Source organism: Vipera berus (assembly GCF_964194415.1).
Source record: "Vipera berus genome assembly, chromosome: 2".
In the NCBI taxonomy this organism is placed as follows: domain Eukaryota; kingdom Metazoa; phylum Chordata; class Lepidosauria; order Squamata; family Viperidae; genus Vipera; species Vipera berus.
In genome coordinates this window covers 287,148,719-287,170,769 of record NC_138203.1, presented here as the reverse complement: position 1 = coordinate 287,170,769, position 22,051 = coordinate 287,148,719, and the positions used below count along the sequence as shown (strand labels likewise).

Below are 22,051 nucleotides of genomic sequence, written 5' to 3'. Positions count from 1 at the left end.
ATTGCCAAAAACGGGATGGGCACGGTTTCTCCGTGACGCTCCGGCCCGTGGGCCGGCAGTCTGACACCCCTGTCATAGAGAGAAAGAGACCTTGTTCAAACAGTTAGATTTCCATATTCATTCCATCTTAGGCAAATACTCTTTTCCCTTCTATTTTGGGAATCCTGTCTCTTCTGTTCAGATGTCTTATGTTAATATAGAATATTCACTTTTGTTATCATGCCCTTCCCTGTTTGCTTTTTTTTATTTTACTGTTTGATGATTATATTGGACTTTAATTTTAATAGTTTTACTTTCTTCATAGTTTTATTTTCTTTGCTTTTCCTTTGATTTTAAATAACCTTAATTCCAAACAGATGCAAAGAAAACATACAAGCCCAATAATAAATGTAATGAAAAATTAAATGTTATGAACCTGAGAAATCATTTCACTATCAATTCCCTACTTTAATCATTAGATGTTCCTTAGTGTTTAGATCTGGTCTTAGGATGATAATGTAACACTTTGGGAAGAAGATGCAGCATAGCAATCCAACACTGGAGGTCAAGATGGAGAAGACCTGCATGGCCACCATGGACTTTCCTTTTGTGCTCAGGTAGACAGGCATGAAGGAGACCCAGACACTGCAGAAGACCAGCATGCTGAAGGTGATCAGCTTGGCTTCATTGAAAGCCCCAGGCAGGTTTCTGGCCAGGAAAGCTACAGTGAAGCAAATGGCAGCAAGGAAACCCATGTAGCCAAGGACAACATAAAACATGATGACAGAGCCTTCATTGCATTGCAGGATAATCACTCCAGGCTGGGTGTGGAGGTTAGAGTCAGGATATGGGGGAGAAACTCCAAGCCAGATGGAGCAGATGATAATTTGACCAGCAGAACAAAAAAGGATGATGGAGTTGGCCAAGCTCTTCCCCAACCATCTTCTCACTTTATTCCCTGGTTTTGTGGCCAGGAAAGCCAGCACCACTGTGATTGTTTTGGCCAACACAGAAGACACAGCTACTGAGAAAACAATGCTGAAAACTGTTTGTCGGAGAAGGCAGGTGGCTTTCCTTGGTTGACCAATGAAGAGAAAGGAGGACAAGAAGCAGAGCATGAGGGAGACCAAGAGGATGTAGGAGAGGTCCCGGTTGTTAGCTTTGACAATGGGAGTTTCTAGGTATTTAAGGAATATGATTAAAACAAAGCCTGTGGTTAGGAACAAGAATAGAGCAAAGGAGATAAGGATGATGCTGAGAGGTTCATCATAGGACAGAAAGGTTATTCTTTTGGGGATACACTGGTCTCGGTTCTTGGTTGGATATTGATCATCTGGGCACTTGGTGCATTTTTCCGTATCTGAGAAAACCAAAAAGCAATATTTCTTTAATATTCTTATTTTCAAGAAACACCTGCTTTGGATATCGCCTTATATTGAGAGACAGGAAAGCCATAGTAAATGGTAAATAGGAGGCTGTATATATATTCGTAGATTTTCATGGGTAGAGGTATGTAGGTCTTGGCATATTTAGGTCTTTTCCCGTGTAAGACTGAGTGTCTTGGCAACGTTTCGACGAGGTCCCAGTGAAGATGATGAGTGGGACCTCATCGAAACGTTGCCAAGACACTCTCAATCTTACACGAGAAAAGACCAAATATGCCAAGACCTACACACACACACACACACACACACACACACACAATATATATATATGTGTGTGTGTATAAATTACTAACAAAGAATATAGGGAGGCTGATATGCATTTCGGACTCATTAGTCTTCATCAGTCAGTCATACCCTTCTGAGATTCGAACCTGGGTGTGTGTGTATATATATATATATATATATATATATATATATATATATATATATATATATATATATATATATATATATATGTGGCTCAGTGGGTTAGGACGCTGAGCTTGTCGATCAGATGGTAGAGGACAGGAAGGCCTCGAGGAACATTGTCCATAGGGTCGCGATGGGTCGGACACGGCTTCGCAACCAACAACAACAACAACATAATACGGATGCGGTGGGTCAGTGGGTTAGGATGCTGAGCTTGTTGACCAGATGGTCGGCAGTTTGGTGGGTCAAATCCCGAGTGCCATGTAACAGAGTGAGCACCTGTAACTCGTCCCAGCTTCTGCCAACCTAGCAGTTTGAAAGCACGTAAAAATGCAAGTAGAAAAATAGGGACCACTACAGTGGGAAGGTAACAGCGTTCTGTGCGCCTTTGGCATCTAGTCATGCTGGCCACATGACCACAAAGTCATCCTTGGACAAGCGCTGGCTCTTTGGCTTTGAAACGGAGATGAGCACCGGCCCCTAGAGTCGGAAACGACTAGCACGCATGTGGGGGGAACCTTTACCTTTACCTTTTATAATTATAAAAATAACAAGAATAAAATCAAAACTGATATACTGTACATGGTACCACAACTATCCTTCAGTAAGACAGCTCACCAAATTTTCATCCTACATTGGTTGGGTCCTGTCAGAGCTCATTGGGAAGGGAGTTCTATAAGGAAGAGGCTGTAATAGAATAAGCAGGTTTCTAAGGACCCACAATGTGCCAATGTTTTAAGGAATAGATCTGAAGCATGCCTATTATATCTGTTCTGGTGGGATAAGCAGATATCCTTAGGGAGAGGAAGTCCCACGTATACCCTGTCCTTTGCCATGTCGGCCTTCAAAGGTGAACTTAATTGCACTTGGAAAGAAACAGGGAGCCTGTGAAGTTCACACAATAGGAGTGTAATATTGTTGAACATAGGGGAACTCAACAATGTGGATGTCATTGCATTCTGAACCTTTTATATATTCCACGTGGTCTTTAAGAACAGCCCTATATAGAGCACATTGCAATAATTCAAACAGGAAGTGACCAAGACTTGAGCAAGGCCTCTTTGGTCCAGGAAAGGATATAGTTGGTACAGAAAAAAACTATGTGTGAAGATTAGCTATGGCATTAATTGACACGTGGTGGTGCAGTGGTTAGAATGCAGTAATGCAAGCTAACTCTGCCCATTGCCAGGAGTTTGATCCTGACTGATTCAAAGCTGACTCAGCCTTCTATCCTTTCAAGGTCAGTAAAATGAGGGCCCAGATTGTTAGGGGCAATATGCTGACTCTGTAAACTGCTCAGAGGGTGCTATAAAGCACTATGGAACAGTGTATAAGATTAAATGCTACTGCTATCGCCATGCTCATTGAGTAGTAGCCAGGAGTCTAGGAGGATCTCTAAATTGTGCACCACCTTCATCCAGGAGAGTGCCACTCTATTTAGAATAGGAGATGGTTTATCACTAGACCTGCGGAGGTCAAAAAAAGGAAAGCCACTCAAATTTGCCAAGGTTGAGTTCAAGTTAGGTTTTCCCCATCTAGATCCACAAAGCCTCCAGGTGCTTGGCCAGCTTCACAACAGCACTACCTATCTATCAATGGATGCCATACTACTGATACCATACCTTGTGGTGGCCAATGACTTCACCTAGCAATTTTATGTAAATCTTAAAGAGAAAAGGAGAGAAATTCAAACCCTGAGGAATTCCACCTTGCTGGGGCCTAGGGACCAATCTCTGTCCTCCAACAAAGCCAACTGAAACTGTTTGTGAAAAAGGAGAACCATTGCAAAACACTGCCTCCACTTCCCAATCCCAAGCTGGTTCAGAAGAATAGCTTGGTTGATGGTATCAAAAGCCACTAAGGGACCAGAGTTGTCTGGTAGGTTGTATCAACACTGTACAGAAGTCTTCAGAGGTCATTTGTAAGAGCAACCAATGCCATCTTGGTGTCATCAGCTTGTGTACAAACATGGTCTCAACAAACTTCCACAAAAATATTGGACTTGAAATGTGTCCTGTCTAACACTGTTAGGCCCATAACGAGGCTCTTTAGAAAGGGGTGCACTACTGTTCCTTCAGAAAAAATGATGGTACCACCCATTTCTAGAAAGGGGCATTAACCTGAGGGCTTAGGCTATCAACCTGTTAACAACTATTAAGAGCCTTTATAAGTCATGAGTTTGCTTTAGTAAGTGTTATTTTATTTTAATGACTTTATGTTTTTGCTTGATATAGTCTTTGTTTAGATCAGCAGTTAGCTGACACCTACTTTGAAACTGGAAGAAGCTGAATGCTTCAGTTATGGGAAGTTTCAGTCTAGCTGACCAATTATGAATTGGTAGATTTTATTCCTAATAATGATAAATTTAACTTATGTCCCTTCTATCACACTGATATCCTCAACAAGGATTTTATGGTAAGTCCTCTGTTTGGTTTTTTTTCATGTCCCTTGAACCCAACGTCTCTCTCTCCATGGTACTCCCTACTAAATATTTTCTGCTTTTGTGGTTCTTTGATCTTAATAAATATTGATTATTTGATATATCCTTTGACCTGTAAGGTATAGTTTCTATGAGTGATCAAGAGCCATTGGCCTGAAACTGTTCCTCAAGTTTCAGAGTTCAGATGTTTCTAAGAAAAGTAAACACAGAAGGACAGTTCCAAACTGACAAATAGAAGAGATGTTTCCTGGGGCAGAAGTAACCTTGCACAATCCACCATGTCCTTCTATCTCATCCTTCCAAATCTTTTTCTTATCCCCCCATTGAAAATGAAGAACAACAAATATTCAAACTTAGGTGTGTCTTTTAACATACACATTGACCTAAGGTCTTTGTACCCATTCATCCAACGTCACCCACCTTCCTGAGTGGAGATGGTCCCCTCTGGGCAAGGAACACAGTCATAGCAGCAAATTGGTTTCCCTTCTCGAGCCTGCTTGAAAAATCCAGTACGACAATTGTCCACACATTTGGACAGAGGAAGAGACTAAGAAAAAAAAAAGGAATGTCAAATAAAATGTGTTAGAACTAACCATCTATGGAAAATGGAGATGGATATGCCATTAGCCAAAAAGGCTCCAAGCTTCACTTAGGCAAATATGAAATCTCTAATTCTAATTCTAATTCAAGACAGATGTAGGAGATGTAACTTCTAGCAGAATCTTCATTTAGTTCCTCCCTTTTGCTTCTGCCTTATCACATTATAGGTAAGGAATTTTCCACTTGATAAAGACTGGAGAGATAGAATTGAGTAAAGATATAAGCATTAAATTACAACCAATGGGTTCCTCCTTATGGTTGTATTATCATGCATTCCTGCATTCTTTGTATATCTATGACCTTAAAGTATGATGATCTATTCATGTGAAATATTAGATTAAAATTTGTCCTAAAATTATTCTATCAGAGTTATTAAAATAGAATAAACTGCGATGAAGAAAGGAATTAGTAGTATCTGGAAAAGTTTCTTCTGGACTACTGTATGTAAAACATTGCAGAGCCCCCTCCTTTCAAAGTAGTCAAAAACAGTCTCCCAATTAAAGTACAAAGCAAATATTCTCTAAAATTCTGTCTGTCAACCTTCAATTTTTTTTGTTTATTTGTATATTTATTTGTTGAATTTACATGACCTGCCATGCTTCTAATATAAGACTAAAACTGACTGCCTTGTTTCTGGAACAGTAGTGAGATGAGATGGAGGTTGCATCATGAGAACATGTCCCTCAAAAAAATGTCTTTGGAGATTCTCAGTCATCCAGGTCATTGTTGTCCCAAAGATGCTTTCTAACAAGGCAACTGGATTTCCTTGCTTTTCTTTGAAGACATTTTGCTTCTCACCCAAGAAGCTTCTTCAGCTCTGACTGGATGGTGGGGAACATAAATCCTTCCATTCTCCACCATCCAGTCAGAGCTGAAGAAGCTTCTTGAATGAGAAGCGAAACATCTTCAAAGAAAAACAAGAAAATCCAGTTGCCTCTTGAGAAAAGCACCTTTGGGGTCCCTCAAAAAAGGTAATTCTCAGCATTTCCCATACTGCTGGGAAAGGTTGAGGGTAATAGAAGAAGGGGACAACAGAGAATGAGGTGGCTGGATGGAGTCACTGAAGCAGTAGGCGTGAGCCTAAATGGACTCCAGAAGATGGTAGAGGACAGGAAGGCCTGGAGAAATGTTGTCCATGGGGTTGTGATAGGTCAGACATGACTTCGCAGCTAACAACAACAACAACAAAAGGTAACTCAGGCAACTTTGGTTGCAGCTACAACTAGGTGAGACCAACTGTTAGGAGAAGACAAATCTACATTTATTATTTGTCAATTTTGGACCCTCTTTTTTGCCTACATAGAGACATAAGGTAGTGAACAATCAAGATAAACAATGACATTCAAGGGGTTTTCAGATAAAATGCCCTCTTAATAGTCAAAGGGCAAATCTAAGTAGCATTTCTTTTCTGATTGTCTGTTTTTACTTCCAATATCAGGAAGGGCTTGTCCACATCTGGTCTGTTTAACAGCATCACAGAGTATAATACTCCCCAACCATGACAAGATAAATCTGAATTCCATCGATTATTTCCCAATATGACCAAAAGAAGCACTATCAATTCTTCATTTAATTTCATCAAATTCAGTCCAAACCTGTCTTCTTCTTCTTTTACTAATTTTGGGCAAGGAACAAGCAAAGTGAATGCTATCAGGACCACAATCCCCAGCACTTGATAGCCCCTCACACCATTTTATGGAGATACTAAATTCAGAGGGGACACAAAAGGGCCATGATCTGTGTCCTAAACAATAGCCACCCAGAATCCATGTTCTAGATGACTGAATCAGCTTCAAAGAGTGTTCCATGTTATAACACCTGAATGACATCCTAACAGAATAACAGAGTTGGAAGGCATCTTGAAGGTCTTCTAATCCAACCTCCTGCTCACCCTGGACAATAGTTACACTGGAAATGGGTCCTAAGGATTTGGCAAAAGAGAAAAGATACCAATATTTTCCCCACCATGTTGAGCAAATCTAGCTGTGAGAGTGCATCTTGATTAATAGTTAGACTCTGTTTTGCAAAAATCCCCATGTGCTCTTTGATGAGGTTCTGCTTGGAAAGAACCACCAACATCACGATGTTCAGATCTGCGGTTACATCTCCATTGTGGTCCAAATAAAGTTTCCTCCAGGAAAGGTTGCAAAACTCATTCTTCTCCAGAAAGGGATGGAACTAGAATTGAACAATTAAGAATTTTAAGAGCAGAGGTATGTCTACTTTAAAGAAGAGAAGGCCTAGGAGTGACATTAAATAAATAATAAATAATAATAATAAAGTTGGAAGGGACCTTGGAGGTCATCTAGTCCAACCCCCTGCTCAGGCAGGAAACCCTATACCATTGTAGACAAATGGCTGTCCAGTCTCTTCTTAAAAACTTCCAGTGTTGGAGCATTCACCGCTTCTGGAGGCAGGTTGTTCCACTGGTTAGTTGTTCTAACTGTCAGGAAGTTTCTCCTTAGTTCTAGGTTGCTTTTCTCCTTGACTAGTTTCCATCCGTTACTTCTTGTCCTGCTTTCAGGTGCTTTGGAGAATAGCTTGACTCCCTCTTCTTTGTGGCAGCCCCTGAGATATTGGAACACTGCTATCATGTCACCCCTCACCCTTCTCTTCATTAAACTACACATACCCAATTCCAGCAACCGTTCCCTATATGTTTTAGCCTCCAGTCCCCTAATCATCTTTGTTGCTCTTCTCGGTACTCTTTCTAGAGTCTCAACATCTTTTTTACATTGTGGTGCAGCATTCCAGGTGTGGCCTTATCAAGGCATTGTAAAGTGGTATTAATACTTCACGTGATCTTGATTCTATTCCTCTGTTAATGCAGCCTAGCACTGTGTTGGCTTTTTTGGCAGCTGCAGCACACTGCTGGCTCATATTTAAGTGATTGTCCACTAGGACTCTGACATCCCTGTCACAGTTGACTACTATTGAGCAAAGTACCACCTATACTATACCTGTGCATTTGTTTTTTCTTGCCTAAATGTAGAACCTTACTTTTTTCACAGTTGAATTTCATTTTGTTCGATAGCGCCCAGTGTTCAAGTCTATCCAGATCCTCCTGTATCTTAAGCCTATCTTCTGGAGTATCGACTATTCCTGCCAGCTTGATATTGTCTGCAAAATTGATGAGTTCCCCATCTATCCCCTCATCCAAATCGTTGATGAAGATGTTGAAGAGCACTGGGCCCAGAACGGAGCCCTGGGGCACCTCACTACACACTTCCTTCCATGTAGATGCAGTTCCATTGAGGACCACACGCTGAGTACAGCCTGTCAGCCAGCTACGAGTCCATCTGATGGTGATGTTGTCTAACCCACATTTTTCTATCTTATCAAGTAGTAGGTTGTGATCTACTTTAGCAAATGCCTTACTGAAGTCCAAGTAAATTAATCCACAGTATTCCTCTGATTCACTAATTTTGTCACTTGGTCAAAGAATGCAATAAGATTTGTCTGCAATGATCCGTTTTTGACAAACCCATATTGGCTTTTAGTAATGACTTTGTTTGCATCTAGGTATTCTCTGATTTGTTGTTTGATTATCTTTTCCAGAATCTTCCCAGGTATTGAGGTCAGGCTCATAGGTCTGTAGTTTCCTGGATCTAATTTTTTCCCCTTTTTTGAAGATGGGAACTACATCAGCTCTCTTCCAGTCCTCTGGTAGTTCCCCAGTGCTCCAGGATCTTTGAAAAATATACTTCAGTGGTTCTGAGATTACATCTGCCAGTTCCTTGAGAACCTTGGGGTGTAATCCATCTGGTCCTGGTGATTTGAACTCGTCTAGGCTGGACAGGTGTTCACTTACCATTTTCTTGCCTATCTTAACTTGCATTTCTATTCTGTTTTTTATGGCACTGTTTTTGATAGGTTGGACTGTTTTTTCCCTTTGTGTAAAGACAGATGCAAAAAAATGAGTTAAATAGTTCTGCTTCTTGCTGTTGCTTGTCACCTTCTTGCCAGTTCCCCCCACTAATGGACCAATCATTTCCTTCACTTTTTCTTGTTTTTTACATGTTGAATGAAGCTTTTTTTTGTTATTTTTGACTTTGGTCGCAAGCCTTAGTTCATTTTGAGCCTTAGCTTCCCTCACTTTATCTTTTATCTTTCAGTTTGTCAGAGAGTTCTTTATGCAGCCATGCTGGTTTCTTTTGAGAGCTGTTATTTTTCTTCTTTGTTGGTATTGTGCCATACTGGGCCTTTATTATCTCCCAAGCTTCTTGAGTTGTTTTCCCCTTTAGGATTCTCATCCATGGAATCCTTCCCAAGCTCTCTCTAAGTTTATTGAAATTAGCTCTTTTAAAGTCCAAGAGTCTAGTTGGACTGTGTTCTATTGCTTGTGCTTTCAGAACGTTGAATTCCAATATTGCATGATTACTTCCCCCCAAGTTTCCTGTGGCTTCAACACCTTCTATCAAGACAGCAGTGTTCCAATATCTCAAAGAAGAGGGAGTCAAACTATTTTCCAAAGCACCTGAGGGCAGGAAGAGAAGCAATGGGTGGAAATTAATGAAGGAGAGAAGCAACCTAGAACTAAGGAGAAATTTCCTGACAGTTAGAACAATTAATCAGTGAACAACTTGCCTCCTGAAGTTGATGGTGCTCCATCACTGGAGGCTTTTAAGAAGAGTTTGGACACCACTATTGGACATCAACAATAAGAGTCATATTGGTCTCTCAGAATGGAAAATTAGATGTTTGGTTGTTGGATGATTGTTGGGTTCCCATACCTGCCAGGGCTGCAGCCTTGGAGTTCCTAACTTCTCTTCACCCTCCTTCTTTCCCCTCCTGGATCTGGAAGAATATGCAGCTTTCAAGACATGGGCCAGAGTCTTAATGACACTGTAAAGATGATGGTAACTTCGGATCCATATACTGTTTCTTTTCTGTTGGGTTTCCAGCGGTGCTTTTTGGGTGCATCTCCTCCGGCTTTTGACAGAGAACACATGCTTTGAAACAGAACAGAGAAAAGAATGATCTTCAAATTCATCTCCTATGAAAATGTCAGGTTGAAAATAATAATCCTTTGGTCTTTTTTTTTCCTGATAAGCAAAGGTCCAAATACTATGGATATATCTGAGATATTTGTTCTGTTTTAGTTTATATGTTCCCAAGAATGTTGTGATCCAGACTTTCCCTACAATGGGTCCGGGCAAACTCTTAAGCTCTATATGGAAAGGAAGAATTCTGTCCAGAAGAGAATCATATTCCATGAAATTAACAAATACGTTGACTTGTCTCCACTTAGTGATGGCATTCCTGAGGGATGCTGTAGGTTTAATCATTGAGAATAGTTGTGATATAACAACACAAATCTTATTTCTGAAAAGCACAGGAGACAAAGTTCTTATGAAATGCTCTCCATTCTCTGTGTCTGAAGCAAACAGACCAACCAAGGTCCATCTGAAATGGAGGAGCACTTGGACAATCGCTGGGTAGTGGAATCCTAATTTGGGGAAAATCCGGTAGAAAAAAGGGAATTGATTCTTTTCACTCAAAGCCTCTGAAACAATTTTATCACTGAACTGAAAAAGCAATGAAGAATGCTGTGTTATATTTGGGGTCTGATCAAATAAAAAAATATTAGCTTTTAATAAATCTGACTTGGTTCTGATGAAAAATTATTGTCGATTAGCCCTTAGACCGTATTTTTCTATGTTTCTAATGCAAATTATATTTATTTATCATCTCTACCATTTACTGCAGTCGACTTCAGATATGAAGATATCAACTGAACTGTTTTGTTCAAATAAAAAGCCATATTATACAGACATTTTGATTTCTGATCACATGGGAAATATGTTGTTTTAATATAAAGGTACCAATAGGTCTTTCATCTAATGTGCAGCCCAAGTTATTGACTTCTTACACAGTTGAATTCAAATCAAAGTTGCATTACATCTATCTCTCAAAAATCCACAAATACAACTTTGTTCATTATAAAGGGAGTTAATTAAATCTTCCATACACATAAGCTCAAATCTTGCTTGAGTAAATATTGCCCATTTTAGGCATTTCTGAGTTTCAATATTGAACAATTTGGAAGCTCATCCATTTCAGTGTACCAACCCTACCAAGGTTAGCTATTTCTTTCTCTGCTTCAAGATCCCAGATTCTTTGTTTAACAAACTTTCTAAGTTGTTCTCCAGCTTTGCAAGAGACAGAGAGACCACAGTTCCTAAAATAATTTGTCTGTTGTATAATCCAATAAGTCTTTAATTGAAAGTTTGCTCAAACAGACACCAATGTGAGAGTCTGTCATTTTCCATAGCTTCAGTTTTACATCAATCATTGTATGCCCTGCTTTTAGAGAAGGAAGAAAATTATATGTATATATATCAACTTCCACTCAATTGGATATGGCAGATATTATTTATATGTGCATAAAATCTACCAACAGAGAGCTCCAGGTATGTTTGGAATATTTCAGCCTAGACAAAGTCCTCCCCAGGGGTCTTATTGCTTTTCAAGCCTTTTATGATGAATTTCACCATGAAATGATTAGGGGAAAGTAATTTATATGTTGGTCTATATGCTTGTAACTTTTCTGATAAAACAGAGTGAATTAATCACTGAATCCATATATACAGGTGAAACTCGAAAAATTAGAATATCGTGCAAAAGTTCATTTATTTCAGTAATGCAACTTAAAAGGGGAAACTAATATATGAGATAGACTCATTGCATGCAAAGCAAGATAGTTCAAGCCGTGATTTGTCATAATTGTGATGATTATGGCATACAGCTCATGAAAACCCCAAATCCACAATCTCAGTAAATTAGAATATTGTGAAAAGGTGCAATATTCTAGGCTCAAAGTGTCCCACTCTAATCAGCTAATTAAGCCATAACACCTGCAAAGGGTTCCTGAGCCTTTAAATGGTCTCTCAGTCTGGTTCAGTAGGAATCACAATCATAGGGAAGACTGCTGACCTGACAGTTGTGCAGAAAACCATCATTGACACCCTCCATAAGGAGGGAAAGCCTCAAAAGGTAATTGCAAAAGAGGTTGGATGTTCCCAAAGTGCTGTATCAAAGCACATTAATAGAAAGTTATGTGGAAGGGAAAAGTGTGGAAGAAAAAGGTGCACAAACAGCAGGGATGACCACAGCCTGGAGAGGATTGTCAGGAAAAGGCCATTCAAAAGTGTTGGAGACTTTCACAAGGAGTGGACTGAGGCTGGAGTCAGTGCATCAAGAGCCACCACACACAGACGGATCCTGGACATGGGCTTCAAATGTCGTATTTCTCTTGTCAAGCCGCTCCTGAACAACAAACAATGTCAGAAGCGTCTTACCTGGGCTAAAGAAAAACAGACCTGGTCTTTTGCTCAGTGGTCCAAAGTCTTCTTTTCTGATGAGAGCAACTTTTGCATCTCATTTGGAAACCAAGAACCCAAAGTCTGGAGGAAGAATGGAGAGGCACACACTGCAAGATGCTTGAAGTCCAGTGTGAAGTTTCCACAGTCTGTGTTGATTTGGGGAGCCATGTCATCTGCTGGTGTTGGTCCACTGTGCTTCATTAAGTCCAGGGTTAACGCAGCTGTCTACCAGGAGATTTTGGAGCACTTCATGCTTCCTTCCACAGATGAGCTTTATGGGGATGCTGACTTCATTTTCCAGCAGGACTTGGCACCTGCCCACACTGCCAAAAGCACCAAAACCTGGTTCAATGACTGTGGGATTACTGTGCTTGATTGGCCAGCAAACTCGCCTGACCTGAACTCCATAGAGAATCTATGGGGCATTGCCAAGAGAAAGATGAGAGACATGAGACCGAACAATGCAGAAGAACTGTAGGCCGCTATTGAAGCATCCTGGTCTTCCATAACACCTCAGCAGTGCCACAGGCTGATAGCTTCCATGCCACGCTGCATTGAGGCAGTAATTGCTGCAAAAGGGGCCCAAACCAAGTACTGAGTACATATGCATGCTTATACTTTTCAGAGGTCTGATATTGTTCTATGTACACTCCTTGTTTTACTGATTGCATGTAATATTCTAATTTTCTGAGATTGTGGATTTGGGGTTTTCATGAGCTGTACGCCATAATCATCACAATTATGACAAATCATGGCTTGAACTATCTTGCTTTGCATGTAATGAGTCTATCTCATATATTAGTTTCCCCTTTTAAGTTGCATTACTGAAATAAATGAACTTTTGCACGATATTCTAATTTTTCGAGTTTCACCTGTATAATGTATGTTGCATTAACTGTTGATAAGATAATACATTGGGAGTCTTTGCATGAACCTTTCTTTACCATTGAAAATATTGTCCCAAAGGTGTTTTTTCAAGAAGCAACTGAACTGTCTTTGTTTTTCTTCTCCACTTCTCATTCAAGAAGCTTCTTCAGTTCTTGGATGAGAAGCAAAACGTCATTAAGGAAAAACAAAGAAAGTCCAGTTGCCTCTTGAAAAAGCAACCATGAACTGGATGACTAAGAATATTATTTGGACTAAGATCATCTACAAAATATGAGGTTCCCATTACAGAATACTCTTTGATTGGACACAGAGCCTCTCCTCACCTTCACAAAAAGTTCTCACAACAATGGGGATGGTGTCATCAGAGGATATATCTGTTTTGATCCTTTCTCCCTCCCCATTGTGAGTCCCAGTCCATAGCCATGACACCTACAATGCCATGATGAAAAACATCTTTTGAATTCCATAGAAAAGATATGGACTCTATTGCTCATCCACAACCACCACACCCATTTTACCAGACAGAGAAACACACAGACACAAACACACACAAACCTGTGGGACTTTGTAAGGGCCTACTAAGGTTGACATCTGGATGGAGATGTCCCTGGCAGCTCCATCATGGAGAGCTAAAAGGTTGACCTTCCTTCCACAGCTGTAATTGGGAACATTGGCTTCTCCAGTTGAGAGCATGTCCAGTAAGGCATCTGAAGTGTCAATAGCATTCATATTTTTGTCATGGATGTTGTATCCCAGAGTGAGATTGAGCCAAAACTGGAGATTGTTGTTGACCACTTGAATGGCAAAAATGAAGCCAAGGATTCTAGACTTATCAGTAGACAAACTAGTGTAAAACATATTCATGTCATCGTCATGATCATGATCATCACCATCATCAAATATTTTTATTTATTCCCCTTTATCTTCAGAAGCCTATTGAGTCTTAATCCAATTTTGATCCAAACTGAGAGACTAACTATAGTCATCCATCACTATTTAATTTTCATGAACCTTGAGAATATGGGATGGGGATAGTCTTCCAACAAAGTTAATAGTTACAAATATATCATTATTTGTAGTAAAACATATTTTCCTTTTGTCCAATAACTAGTATTCAAAATCTAGAAATCATTAAAGTAGAACCATCAGAAAAGGAAGGAGATATTTCATGTGTGACCCAGAAAAGCAACTCTAAAACAAATCAGTCTATTTTTATAAGCATTTGGCTATGAATATCAATGAACAGTCATAAACGTATAGAAATATGCTGGGCAGAGGTGACTATAACTCTTTTAATAATTCAGTTTGAAGTGCTGAAATCAAGATTGAATGTGAAGGGGAAAATAATCTGGATTCTTTCAGGATTTGTTTTTCTGCCTGATCTTTAGATTTGGGACTCTTCCCTTAAAATAAAAGAAAAGAGTCATGGAAATCAACCAACTCAAGAAATTAGACATGTTCTGAATCTAGACATTAAAGTGAAATAAGAAGAAAAGTTAGATTGTTAGAAATGCAAATGGAGGAAATGCAATCCCATCCTATTGAATGACTTACGAGTCAATCTGATCAGAAGGAGCCCTGTTGAAAGGTAACTTTGTACGTGACAGTTGTGTTGCAGTGGTGACCACACTAATAATATGGTCCCCTGGCTTGTAATAGCTCCATGTTTTTTTTCTATCCTGGTGCTCCAAATTTAGCTGACACTTTAATTTACGTTTCCCAGTGACTGGCTGGGACAGTAGCAGCATCAGAAGCAGGAGGACGAGGTCCATTATTCATATAACAGATTTCAACCTCCTTCCCATTTCTATAGAAGAACAACAAGAAGAGTTAGAAGAATTCAAATTACTTTCACAAGATGGAAATACCAATGCTTTTCCTGATTCAGACAGAGACAAACTGAGCTTCATCTGGGAAAAAAAACCCAGAAAGGTACATTCATGAGCAAAGCCCCTACATGTCCCCAAAATTGTATCACACAGAGTATCACCAGAGGCATCTATCCTTTTCTAACGAAAACTCCCTTCCATGTTTTCTTCAGTCTGATGTTTACTGCAAAGGCGGTCACTGGAGAAGTGGCAGAAATGATCTCAAAGAAAGACCAGGATGGTGATAATTACAAAGAGAAGCAACTTCTCTTGTGGGGATTCTAAAGTTTTGTTGTCTACTTCCACGTGCAGGGTGGTAGCTGGAGAAAGCATATCGGTGAAAAAAATCACAGATACACCTCTGGAGGCACTGTCCCAAAGGTGCTTTTCCAGGAGGCAACTGGACTTTCTTGTTTTTCTTTGAAGACATTTCGCTTCTCATCCAAGAAGCTTCTTCAACTCTGACTGGTTGGTGGGGAATGGAAGGATTTATACTCCTTGCAGACAGCTGGTCATTTACATTCTTTTAGAGAGTTGTTGAGGCCCCTTGGAGTTTATCTGTATCCTTAGGTGATCTTGAGGACAATGCTCTAGCAATATAATTCTTTTTCATGACACCTAATTAAGTCTCAGGAAAGTTACAGGTAGTCCACGACAAAAAGAGCCTTAGTGGAGCAGTGGGCTAATGCCTCCTTAAGTAACACCAGCTGCCTGCAATTAGTGCAGGTTCGCATCCCACCAGGCTCAAGGTTGACTCAGCCTTCCATCCTTCCGAGGTAGGTATTGTGTAGTGGGTCCGACGCAAGAGTGACGCCAGCCGGTGTGTGAGTTCAGCTCTTTATTGGAAGGGGAAGTGAACTGAGGAATGAGGGCTACCTGGCCTCCTTATATACCTGGCCAGGTAAGCTAACAGCCAATGGGGTTGGTCCTAGGTTTCCCGCCGAAACTGTCCAGGCCAACGCCCCCTGATGGCTGTTGCTATGCAGATGCCTGCATACATAACACCTCTCCCCCCTTAGAGAAGACCCACATAACAACAACAACATGCAACTACTATAACTATGAGTAGATATATAAAAAAACAGTGGTGTCCTTTTTTGAGGGTCACTTGCACACATAGTCCGACAGGTAGGCTGGTGTCCTGTGTGGACGGGTGGATCGTCTGGGTGTGCTTGGCCCCTGGGCTTGGACCATGGGTTCCTGAGGCCTTTGTGCAGGGCTGCAAGGAGCCGGCATCAGGAAGTCCTCCTCCTCTGGTCCCTGCCCTGTGACGTCCTCAGCTGGGTTGACCCCTCCTGGAGTGTGGTCCTCCTGTTGATCGTGTGCGTTGAGTTCAGGGACGTGTGTGATGCGCTCAGGGGCGTGTGTGACGTGCTCAGGGACTCTTCCTCTGAGCTGATCGATGTGTCGCCTTATGCGTCTGTCCCCCTCCACCCCTACAATGTACGAAAGGGGTCCTGTTTTCCCGACCACTGTCCCCGGAACCCAAGGATGTCCAGCCCCATAGTTCCTTGCCCAGACCAGGTCCCCCAGGTTGAGGACCCTGTGTGTGGGTGATGATGGCAATGGTGATGGTAGTGATGCTGGTGGTGATGGTGATGATGGTGATGATGGTGATGTTGCCCTACCGGTTTCGGCTGCTACCCGGTCTGGGTGTAGGCGGTCCAGCTTGGTGATGAGGCGCCGTCCCCATCGCAATTCTGCTGGGCTCTTGCCGGTAGCCACGCATGGTGTTGTGTGTTGGGCTAGTAAAAATTTGGCCAGTCTGTGGTGCCAGTCCCCACTGATGATGCGCCGGAGTGCGTCTTTGGTCGTCCTTACCATCCGTTCGGCCTGCCCGTTGGTAGATGGATGGAAAGGCGCAAAGGTGGCATGCCTAATCCAGTTCGCCTTCAAGAACGCCTGGAAATCAGCAGCAGTAAACTGAGGCCCATTATCAGACACAATTACGTCGGGGAGGCCGTGTGTGGCAAAGAGAGCTCTGAGCACCTGGATTGTCCTCCCCGAGGTCATGTTGGGGACAGGGACTACCTCTAACCACTTGGAGTGACTGTCCACCACTACTAAAAATAGTTGACCCTGGAATGGCCCCGCATAGTCAATGTGAATGCAGGACCATGGCGTGTGTGTGGCCTCCCACCGGTGTACTGGTGCATGTGGCACTTCTGGCCTGGATCTCTGGCACGTATAACAGGCCTTGACCTGATCCTCAACCTCCTTGTCCAACCCGGGCCACCAGAGGTAGCTCCTAGCCAGTGCCTTCATCCTGACCACCCCCGGGTGCCCTTCGTGTAAGGAGTCCAATACCCTGGCGCGTAGTGCAGGTGGAATGATGACCCTGCTACCCCAAAGGAGGCACCCTTTGTGTGTGGAGATTTCATCGAGTCTAATGAAATAGGCCTGAAACTCTGGTCCCGGGGATTTGTCCTGCCACCCTGTGCAAACCCATGAGTGCACCCTGCCCATGATGTTGTCTGTGGCTGTGTGGCTGGCAATGTCCTTGGCAAGAACTGGGCACTCGGGTAGTTCCTGCAGGGCTAGGATCTGTGTGGCTGGTGCTGGGTCTGGGTCGTGTGTGTCTAGGGGGAGCCTACTTAGACCGTCTGCATGGCCCATCTCCTTCCCTGGCTTGTGTACCAGCTTGCAATTGTATGCTGCAAGGAAGATGGACCACCGGAGCATCCTGGGGGACAGAATCTGGGGGGTTTGCCTGTCTGTGGTGAACAGGCCCAGGAGTGGTTTGTGGTCCGTGAAGACAGTGAACTCCCTGCCATATAAGTAATCGTGGAATTTCTTGATTCCTGCCACGATTGCCAGGGCTTCTTTGTCTATTTGGGCGTAGTTTCTTTCTGCTCCAGACAGTGTCCTAGAATAGTATGCTATGGGGACTTGTGCCCCGTTGGGCTCAAGGTGGCTTAGGACAGCGCCCACACCATAAGGGGATGCATCGCAGGCGATACAAATGGGCTTGGACTTGATGAAATGGGTTACTGTGGACTTGTCCGACAGCAATGCCTTCAGGGCCTTGAAGCTCTGATCATGGGTGGCCGTCCAGGCCCATGTTGCCTGTTTGTCTAGCAGCCTGTGGAGCGGTTCAGCGATGGCTGCCTTGTGTGGGAGGAATGTATGGTAGAAATTCAGCAGACCCAGGAATGCCTGAAGCTCTGCTTTGTTCTTGGGTGTGGGTGCTAGTTTGATGGCCCTCACCTTGGATTCTGTGGGGTGGATTCCCCTGGCGTCTACTCTGAACCCCAAAAATTCTGTGGAAGGAACGCCTATGCTGCATTTTTCCTTTTTGAGTTTGAGGCCAGCTGTGCGCAGCCTTGCCAGCACTTCCCTAAGCCTCCCTGCCAGTTCCTCTGCTGAAGCTCCTGCGATCAGGATGTCATCAAAATAGGGGCAGACTCCTGGAATGCCCTTGAGTGCCTTTTCCATAACCTCCTGGAAAATGCCGGGAGCAACGCTGACTCCAAACTGCAGCCTGTTCACCCAGAACGCCCCCCCTATGGGTTACTATGGTTTGGATGTCAGCTGTTTCCCTAGTGACCGTGAGTTGCTGGTACGCCTGTGCAAGATCGAGCCTTGCAAAAATGGTGCCGCCTTGGAGGGAAGCGAGAACGTGGCTGACCGCGGGAACCGGGTAAGCGTGCGGGTTTAGGGCGCGGTTCACCGAGCACTTATAGTCGGCGCAGATCCTTATTTCCCCGTTGGATTTGAGGGGGGTCATGATGGGGGTTTCCCACTCCCCTCCATCTACAGGCTCTAAGATTCCCTGGGCCACCAACTTGTCTAGTTCGTGCTCGATTTTGTGTTTGAGCGCAAACAGGACTCGCCGCGGCCAGACCCTAACGGGGGAGACGTTCGAGTTAAGCTTGAACGATATGGGGGCCCCGGTGTACTTGCCTAATGACCCGGCGAAGACGTCGGCGAACTCCCGGCAAACGGCCTCAACGGAGTCCCCCTGGATCCGATGGATCCCGGATACTGAGATTCCCAGGGCCTCAAACCAGTCCAGCCCGACCAGGCTGGCTCTGCGGCCCTCTACCACTACAACGTCCAGGTGCCCTTCGCGACCCTTAAACCCCACTGAAATGGTGGCCTCCCCCTTCACCTTGACCGGCGAATTCTGAAAATCGGTCAGGGTTAATTTAGTAGGCCGTAATTTAATCCGTTGCTTGCTCCGGCTAATTATGTGGTTAAGGGTCTCATCCGAAATAATCGAGACCGCTGATCTGGAGTCAAGCTCCATGCTGCAAGGGACACCTTGCAAACGGATTGTTAATCTAATTTTGGGTTTGAGCAGCCGGCGGCTACCCGTGTGGTTAATGGCCAGCCGGCTCTCGACATAGCCAATTTTTGTTTTGGTGGGGGCCCCAGTACCTTCGAATGGCAGTTCCTCCGGCTGCAGCTCGTGGATCTCCTCTCAGGGGCGGCGGCTATGGCAGACGGCGGCTATGTGGCCTGTTTTCTTGCAGGCCCGGCACGTGGCGGACCGGAACTTGCAGAGGCTGCGCATGTGGTTCCCACCACACCCTGCGCACCTCTGGGGAACGGCAGTGTTGCTGGGAGGCCTGGGCCTATCTGGGCATCTGGCTCGCTGGTCGGGGGTCGACTTCCGCTGGAGGAGGTCGATGCTCAGGTCGTCCTCCTCTGTGGCCCCTTGCCGGTGGACGCTGGTTGCCTGGTTGCCGGGCCAGGTTCCCTGGCAGGCTTGGATGGCCCCGCAGGCCGCTTCGTGGGCTAGGATGGCGTCCTCGGCTTCCTGGAGAGAGACCTCCTCTCTTTCGAACAGGCGCTCCTGCAACCGCCTGTCGCGTAGGCCGCAAATCAGCCGGTCCCGTAGTCGCTCCTCCAAATTTGTGAACCTGCAAGCGATGGCAGCTTCCCGTAGGGCGGCGAGGAAGTCGGCGCCGGTCTCGTCGGGGCGCTGGTCCCTTTTCTCGAATTGTGACCGTGCGGCCACCTTGGAGCGCCGGGACCTGAAATGTGCATTGAGCCTGGCCACGAGGTCTCGGTACGCGACGGTGTTGGTGGCCTCCTGGGGGAACAGGTTCGCGGCGACTTCCAGCAGCGCTGGTCCCCCAAGGCAGAGCAGGGCGGCCGCCTTTGCACCGTCCTCCGATATCTGATTGAACCGCATGTACAGTTCAACGTGAGCCAGGTAACGGGTCCAGGTTTCGGGGCGGCGGGTCTCGAATTCGCGGGGTTGTCCGGCTCTAGCCATGGCGGCAGTTGGTCGTGGATGTGGCGCCTGGCGTTGCTGGTTCGGCTGGCGGTTGTGGGGGGAAGAAGGAAAAATGCCTTTCCCTTCAGCTCGCGGAGCGTTTCCCCAGTGACTTCAGCTCTTGGTCGGCAGCAATCCCACCTTTGTCGCCACTATTGTGTAGTGGGTCCGACGCAAGAGAGACGCCAGCCGGTGTGTGAGTTCAGCTCTTTATTGGAAGGGGAAGTGAACTGAGGAATGAGGGCTACCTGGCCTCCTTATATACCTGGCCAGGTAAGCTAACAGCCAATGGGGTTGGCCCTAGGTTTCCTGCCGAAACTGTCCAGGCCAACGCCCCCTGATGGCTGTTGCTATGCAGATGCCTGCATATATAACAGTAGGTAAAATGAGGACCCAGATTGTTGGGGGCAATTAAGCTGACTTTGTAATAATGCTGCTTGGTGTGTGTGTGAAAGCCCTAATAAGCAGGCATATACATAGAATGAAGGCTACTGCTAAGCTTGTAAGCCGCCCTGAGTCTTCGGAGAAGGGCGGGATAGAAATGGAATTAAAATAAAAATAAAATAAATACAACCACAACTGAGCCCAAAATTTATGTTGCCAAGTGAAACATTTGTTAAATTGAGTTTTGCCCCATTTTTACAACTTTTCTTGCCATTGTTGTTAAGTGAAACCTTGCAACTGTTAAGTTAGTAACATGGTTGTTAAGTGAATCTGGCTTCTCCAATGATTTTGCTTGTCAGGAGGTCATATTTTGTATTCTGTCTTTTAACATGTACTGCCCTGTTCACCGCCCTGAGTCCTCCGGGAGAAGGGTGGTATACAAATAAAATTAATAAATAAATAAATAATAAATAAAAGGAGAGCACATGACCCTGGGACACTGCAACCATCATAAATATGAACCAATTGCCAAGCATTTGAATGTTGATCATGTGTCCATGGGGATGCTGCAACTGTGAAAAACGATCATAAGTCACCTTTTTCAGTGCTGTTGTAACTTTGAACGGTCACTAAATGAACTATCTGTAGCAGCCTATGGACTGTATGAATGTGTAAATTGGGAGAAAGTTATAGATTGGATAGAGGTTTTTATTTTTATTTTCCCTTGATCACTGTCTACATCAGGGGTGTCAAACTCAATTTCATGGAGGGCCGCATCAGCACTGCGGTTGCCCTCAGGGGGGTGGGTGGGTGTGGCCAGGGTGGGCGTGGCTTACTGGGTGGGCGTGGCTAAATTGCATATGGCCTACTGGGTGGGCGTGGCCAGCTCTACATCGTTGGCATCAAGGGTGCCTATGGGGGCCTGGGCAGGAGTGGGACAGATCTGAGGGTCTCTGGCAGAAGGAGGGTCTCTGGGCCAGGGCCAAGACAGTGGGGCCGTTCCCTCACTGTTTCCAGGATGGCTTCGCGGGCCACATGAAACCACTTCGCGAGCCGGATCCGGCCCCCGGGCCTTGTGTTTGACATGTCTGGTCTACATTGTCCTTCCAACATCATGTAAGACCCTGAGATCCATTATATTTTGAAGTTCCTTATTTTGTTAAATGAACAGTGGCCTGACTGGTCTGCAGCTGAGATGATGGTGGTGCTAACAGAATGGTGAATAGTGAGACCTGATTTCTTGCTACATTCACCCAGAAACAGGTTTGGGGTTACCTGGTGGCCCTTGTTGTGGTTGTGTGTATATGCTTTTTGGGACGGTGTCCTCTTTAGCCTTTCCATATTTGACACTGTGTGTGAAAACCACCCAAAAGAATGATAATTGCTTTTGGGAGTCCCTGTGTTCCTCATATATCTGGGTCAATTCGGGAGGCGGGGATTACATTTCCTATCTGGAGGGGGGAACCTAATCCAATTTTGATCCAAAATGA

General features: G+C 44.1%; 1 protein-coding gene across 1 annotated transcript in view; it reads right to left on the bottom strand.

The window, feature by feature from the left end:
• Positions 1 to 434: 434 nt before the first annotated feature.
• The window catches only part of LOC308663066 (vomeronasal type-2 receptor 26-like), a gene marked incomplete at both ends in the record, with an annotated part of 32,603 nt that continues 10,986 nt past the window's right edge, over positions 435 to 22,051 (bottom strand). Inside the window, one exon of the mRNA XM_081319211.1 lies at positions 435 to 1,339. Coding sequence (XP_081175337.1) covers positions 435 to 1,339 — 905 coding nt within the window. The remainder of the gene's footprint in view (positions 1,340 to 22,051) is intronic.